General features: G+C 44.8%; 1 protein-coding gene across 1 annotated transcript in view; it reads left to right on the top strand.

The window, feature by feature from the left end:
- The first annotated feature begins 488 nt into the window (after window positions 1-488).
- The window catches only part of CCDC40 (coiled-coil domain 40 molecular ruler complex subunit), a 42226-nt gene continuing 35743 nt past the window's right edge, over window positions 489-6971 (top strand). The window contains exons 1-3 of the mRNA XM_007462347.1: window positions 489-517; window positions 1964-2024; window positions 2447-2881. Of these exons, the coding sequence (XP_007462409.1) occupies window positions 489-517; window positions 1964-2024; window positions 2447-2881 (525 nt within the window). The remainder of the gene's footprint in view (window positions 518-1963; window positions 2025-2446; window positions 2882-6971) is intronic.

The raw sequence follows: 6971 nt of genomic DNA, 5'->3' as shown, positions 1-6971 counted from the left end.
AACACCACCCATCAGGAGACCACGGGGCATCCCTCTTCCGCCAAGAATTCTTAGGAACCCCGGGAAAGGGGTGCTGAGCCCCCCAGGTCTGGAGATGGACAGGCGGGCACTAGGAGGGGTCTCGGCATCCGAAGGTGCAGCCGGCTCCGGAGCCCCTCGTGCCCCTACCTCCGCCTGCCACCCTCAGGACACTTAGCCGTCCCAGGTCCCCGGCTCCCCGAGTGCCCTGCGCGATCCCCCGGGGAGCCGGAGTTGCTCAGCTGGACGCACGTTGACATGTTTGTCGCTTTACAGAAACAGCCAGGAGGGGTAGAGCTCGGTCTTAGGGATAAAGATGGAGAAAATGCGTATTTATCCTTTAATATATTTACATAGTTAGATGTTCTGTGTTTCTAATGCACATAAATGGCACAAAGGCCATCCGCCCCGCACGCCCAGCGCGTGGTCTTCGCCAGCCGGATGTTGACGGCGTCGCGTAGCAACGGGAGATGGCGGAGCCTGGCGGCCGGGCTGGCGGGTAAGCGGGCCTAGGGACCTTGGGTCTCGCTGCGGCCCCCACGCCTCCTTTCTATAGCCCCCTAGGCGCCCCTTCCCTTCCATGCCCCTTTTCCCTCTCCTCTGCCCCTGCCACCCCCACCCTCTGGGCCTTTCCTGCCCTCCCCGGCCACCCCCACATTCCTGCGCGCCCTTCTCCCTTCTCACCTCGCGTCCCTTTGTCCTCTCCCGTACCCTCCCCTTTTCCCCTCGCTCCGGGCGCTCCACTCGCTGAAACCCGGGACTTACTTGTCCCACAGTAACCATGACAACCACGGTGCTTGGTGGTTGAGAGCAGGGGTCTCTGTACTGGATGCTGCCCCAGCGAGGTGCTGTAACAGGGAGCATCAGCCCAGCCCCCCGCCTCCCTCCCCCTCACCAGGGTTGGAGGTGGCAGGCGATGGGCTGGGGTCCCTACGGTCAGGCAGCCCCACCGTGAATGCCTTGAGCACACAGATAGACAGTAGTAAGGTAAAAATACCAGGCCTCCGTTCTCTTATGCTTTGTTTAAAAGGACAGAAACTATTTTAAAGAATTTAACCTTTTACATTAGACACTGCTGTATTGTTTCTTTTTTTTTTTTAAGGTAGGTCTACATGTACTGACATGGAAAGAAGTCCAGATTACAATAAATGAAAAGACTAAATGCAAAACAGTATATATAGTGTGATCTCTAATTTGGGTGGGTGGGTAGCTTTAAATGCATAGAAAAATATTTGAAAGAAGATACCCTTAAATCTCTTACTTTTACCACTGGTTATCTTGAGAAGGAGAGGAGAAGTCACAGGGGATTTTCATTGTCTGTCACATATTTCTGTATTAGTTTTACTTTTTTAAAAAAAATATAGTTTTTTTCTAATTAGAAAAAAAAAATTTTTTTAATGTGACATTCTTGTACTATCTACATCATGAGGAAATTGGCACTTCCCTGGCGGTCCAGTGGTTAAGACTGTGCACTTCCACTGCAGGGGGCACGGCTTTGATCCCTGGTTGGGGAACTATTATAAAATCCCACGTGCTCTGAGGCATGGCCAAAACAAAAAACAAACAAAAAAATCCACGGGGAAACTAACCAAGAGTTTCTAGAGTATTTTGTCCTTTTTGTACAATTTTCTCTTACTTTGCGTTTATTTTCCCCAGTTTTGTCACAGACAGAGGTATATTTAAGGTGACTTTTCTGGAGTAATCTACCTGTTTCTTTAATGCTTCGATAATTGCATTTTTCATTCATTCTTGGAGTGACTCTTTTGTGCCACGTGACAGGCAGGATCTAGTGCTGGTGTTAGTGACAAAGTCATGGCCATCAGCCTAGAGGGAAGGCAGATAATTAACGAGTAAATAAGTAGATATACAGACATCAAGGAGGTGATAAATGCCAAGAAAAAGAAAGATGTTATTTGAAACTGTTAAATTGTTTCTCTGCCACCAGGTCTCACCTGGAAGGCAAATCTTCTGAAGGAGAAGAGGACCAGAATCATGAAGGCAACAGGGTAAAGTTCCTTATGGGATGAATTATTCTGGGCCTTATTTACTAAGAATTAAAGAGAGTTCAGACTTCCTCAAGAAAATTGTACGATGATCCTATGACCTTTGCTCTAGAACAGACTCAAGTCATTTGCAGAGAAGCTCAATTTCCTTCCACCCCATTCTTAAGTGTTGGTGGCTCTTGAGGAATGCCTCGGATATCCTACAGTTAGATTGCCCTGAGTTTTTCAGAGGTCATTTCCTGTAATGTAAAATACTTACCAAAAACAGAGAGCAGATAAACTAAAGCATGAAACATAATCTCCTAGCGATGCTCAGAGTGTGTAGCTGCAGTTTTCCCATCGGTGTAATTACCTTATTAAGAATAAAACCTCACAAGACCCTTTATACTTTGTATCCTGATGTTTTTCCTGCTACGTGGCTACAGGTATCACCGATAGAGAAGAGCAGTGACCAGAGAAATGAAGAAACTGAGGGTGCTACAGAGCATTCTGAAGGGGAAATCAAAAACGATGGGGAAGTCTCAGCCCAGGGGAAAGATGACGATGAGGAAGTCAAAATCCAAGGGGAAATGGAAACGGAAGAGGAATTCGAATTTGAACAGGAGTTAGAATCTGATATTGAAGCCACGGCCCCTGAAGGGGAAGTCACTTCTCCAGATCTGGCTTACTCAGACAGCAGTCCTGGGGAGGTGGCCAGAGATGAAGTTGGCCCCACACGCCAGCATGAGAGAGCAAGGAGGAAAACAGGTCTTGAAGACGGAGAGGACCCCAGCCCATCCAGATCCAGAGGAGCGGGGGTCATCTCCACAGAGCCCTCCCAGCAAGTATCAGGCTCATCTGAGCAAACGGACCAGGAATCGGTGAGTAGCCTGAGGTCTGTTTTACGCAAGTGTTTTACTGCTCAAGTTGTCTGTACTCCTATGTGAGGAACTCAGGGTACACTATAAATAATTCACACTGCAATCCCTGTTAGAAATGCCTTAGTAAACTTAGGTCTCAGGATCTACCATCAAATGCCAAGAGTTTCTGGACCCTCCCTTGCTGTTCCCAAACCCAAGTTGGGAACATTCCATGTAAGGGCATCTAGGTGTCCAGTCTCTAGAGCAGCACTGTCCAGTAAAATTCTGCATGATGATGGAAATGCTCTTTATCTGCTCTGTCCAATATGGTACCCATTACTCACGTGTGGCTATAGCACACTTGAAATGTGGCCAGGGACATGGAGGAACTGAATTTTTAATTTTTTGAAAATTCTAATTAATTTAAATTTATATAACCACTTGTTACAAGTGGCTACCATACTGGACAGTGCGGTTCTAGATCATGACAATAGTTACATTCTTATAATTTTCATTTTTAAATTTTTTTTAAAGATTTTTTTTGTGTACCATTTTTAAAGTCTTTATTGAATTTGTTACCCTATTGCTTCTGTTCCATGTTTTGGGGTTTTTTTGGCCAAGAGGCATGTGGGATCCCAGCTCCCTGACCAGGGATCAAACCCGCACCCCCTACATTGGAAAGCAAAGTCTTGACCACTGGACCGCCAGGGATGTCCCCTCATTTTTAAATTTTTAAGCAAGCACAGACTTACAGAAAAATTGGAGTACCATAGAACTTTTAATTTTTTTAAGCATTTGGGAGTAAGCTGTCGATCTGATACCCCATTGCTTCCCAATGCTTCCATGTATGTTTCCCACAAACAACAATATAATGACTATCAAAATCAAAAAATTATATTACATTACCCTATCATCCTCAGGCCTCCTTCACCAAATGTCCCAGTAATGTCTTTTATAGCAGAGCCCCAGTTCAGAGTTGCCTGTTGCCTTCAGCTGCCCAGTTTCTTTAGTCTTCTCAATCTGTCCTTGACCTTGATGACCTTGACACTTTTAAAGGTCACAGGCCAGCTATTTAGTAGAATGTCCCTCAGTTTGGCTTTGCCTGGTATTTCCAGGTTTCCAGGTATGGTTTATTATCCTTTGGCAGGAATGTCACAGAAGGATGCTGTGTTCTCCTGATGTCCTGTCAGGTGATGCATCATTTCAGCTTATCCATCACTGATGATGTTGGCTTGGATCACTTGATGAAAAAAGTGTCAGCCTTATCCACTGTAAAGATACCCCTCACCCCTAGGCATTTAAGAAACACTGTGTGAGAAGGTGCTTTTTTGGTTTAAGATAGGAAAGTGAATATTTATTTCAAATGAGAAAAAACAACAACAGATTACACCATTGTTTTAGGACTTCTTACTTCTCTCAGCAATGTGTACTGCTGTTGCACATCTTTTGTCAGGTTTATCCCTATATATTTTGCATTTTTTAAAAGAATTTGTGGAATATTTTATTTTATTTTTTATTTTTTTATTTTTTTGGCTACGCTGTGTGGCATGCAGGATCTTAGTTCCCAGACCAGGGGTCAAACCTGTGCCCCCTGCAAGGGAAGCGTGGAGTCTTAACCACTGGACCACCAAGGAATTTCCTATTTTGCATTTTTTGATGCCATTATAAATGGTTTCCAATTGTTTGTTGCTAATTTATAGAAATACAATTGATTTTTGTATATCAATCTTATATTCGGCAACATTGCTAATCACCCTTGTTGGGTCTAGTAGCTTTTTTTTTTTTTTGTAGAATCCATAGGACTTTTCACGAAAAGGATTGTGTTGTCTGTGAAAAAAAGGCAGTTTAACTTCTTCCTTTCCAATCTGGATGCCCTTTATTTCTTTTTCATGTCTGATTGCACTGACTAGAACCTCCAGTACAATGTCAAATAGTAGTAGTGAGAGCAGACATCCTTTTTCCAGATTTTAGGGGGAACGTTTTCCGTCTTCACAGTTGCATATGACGTTAGCTGTGAGTTTTCATAGATGCCTTTTGTCGGGTTGAGGAAGTTCCATCTATTCCTAGTTTGTGGATATTTTTTTAATCATGAAAGGATGTAGGCTATTGTCAAAAGTGCTTTCTGTGTCTATTGGGAGGATCATGTTTTTTTCTTTTTTAGTTTGTTAATTTGGTGGTTACATTGATTGATTTTCAAATATTAAAACAACTCTTCATTCTGAGATAAACATGGGAGGGATACTCTGAAACTATGGTAACATCCATTCCTTGTTAAACTTTCAATTTATTCATGTGAAGTTTCACATCTGTATGGACTCATTGTTTCCCATTTCATTCACTGTGTTATAATTCATTACTATCATTATTTATATTGAGGCTCAGATTGTTCCCAGTTTGACCAGTGAGCCCATTCAAATTGGCCTTTGTGTCTTTCTGACACATCAGTACCATTCGTTTTTTTCTTTTTTTTTTTTTTTTGCAAACCACCATCATCCTTTAGGCACTTTCTTGTTCTCTGGCACAGACTGCCCCAGCCTGAGAACCAGACATTTCTCCAGGAGCTTGGATTCTTTTCATGGAACCCTCGACCCCAAACACACCATACACGTACACACATACACGTAGCTCACACCAAAACGTCTCTGATTCCAAACCACCCTTGACATGGTTCCTGCAATTTTCTCCCCTTCTATATTTTAACTCCTTTTTCCAACAGTAGGAGACCTGGTCCCTATTATCCTTAACATATTATTAATTTGATCAATCCCCCAAATGTAACCCTCACTGCACTTCCCTGCCCCCATGTGGACACTCCTCACCCCACTCAGGCTCAGACACACACCCTCACTGGGCCACCCTGACTGTGGACACCCTCATCACCTTGTTGGGCCAACCCCACCCAGGCCAGGCCCCAATTGTTTGGGCTGTGACTCTCCACACCGGGACCCCTCCTCAGCAGGCCCAGGCCTGACACCTGTGCTATCATGACCCACCTCGGGGACAGTCTCTGAAACCTGCTCTCCTCACCTTGTCCAGGCCTATCACCCCACACTGGGCCAAGCCAACCTGTTGGCTTTAGGTTTGATTGTTCTAGAAGGGAAGTGAGGGGCAGGGCGGGGCAGGAAGAGAGCGCATAAAGTTTCTCCATCATGGACTCTGGGCTGGACACTTCAATGCCTTTGACATGTGTTGTTTCAGTGATTCCTGACAACAACCCTGTGAGGTGGGAACTATTATTATCCCCATAGTTCAGGTGAGGAAACTGAGGGGCCAAGGGACTTCCTTGCCCAGAGGCATGCAGCTGTGGTGGCAGACGGTCACTCTGGCTCTGAACGGTGAAGTGACAATCCCTCCCCACCCTGTGAAACCTAGAAGAGTTAATAACTTTAGAGAATGACACAATTCAATATTCGATGACCCCCAATTAAGCTTTATAATTACAAATGACAAGTACATGATCAAAACCACTTTTAAGAATTTAGCACAACAAAACAGTGCCCTCCTTTCTAAGAAAGCCAGGACTGGGAATTCCCAGGCGGTCCAGTGGTTAGGACTCTGCTCTTTCATTGCCAAGGGCCCAGGTTCAATCCCTGGTTGGGGAACTAAGATCCCACAAGCCGTGAGTCATGGCCAAAAAGTAAATAAATAAAAGATAGCCAGGAGTGTTCAAGTACAGGTCACTTGCTGAGCTGTAAAAACCAATTTCCATCCTCGAATCTAGTTTCTAGAAACCTCACGAAGAAACAGTCTCCAAATTTGATCAGCCAGAAGGGCAGAGACAAGCCCAAAGAGAGAGCCCTATTTCTCTCCTCTCAGCTCTCAGTCTTAAGAAGTAACTTAATCGTGGAGTAAAAGCTGCTGTGTCATCGGCGTGTTCTGACACCTCATTGATGTCTCATTAGGAGAAGCCCTTTCTGGACACCCCAGAGGTGGGCTTTGGACTCTGGGCCCCCATTAATGTCATTGTGGTTCTGGATGCCTCAGAAATCGTTTCTAGAAGCAGCATCACCTGAGGAAGCACAATTAGAAAGAAGAGGAGCTGGGCGTTGAGATGACCCTTGGCTGGCTGTGCGAACTTAGGCAAGGGCTTCAGCTTCTGTGAGCTGCTTTC

The sequence above is a fragment of the Lipotes vexillifer genome, unplaced genomic scaffold (genome assembly GCF_000442215.2).
Source record: "Lipotes vexillifer unplaced genomic scaffold, Lipotes_vexillifer_v1.1 scaffold1691, whole genome shotgun sequence".
NCBI classification, from domain to species: Eukaryota; Metazoa; Chordata; class Mammalia; order Artiodactyla; family Lipotidae; genus Lipotes; species Lipotes vexillifer.
Note: the sequence above shows the minus strand (reverse complement) of the source record. Positions and strands in the feature narration are given on the sequence as shown.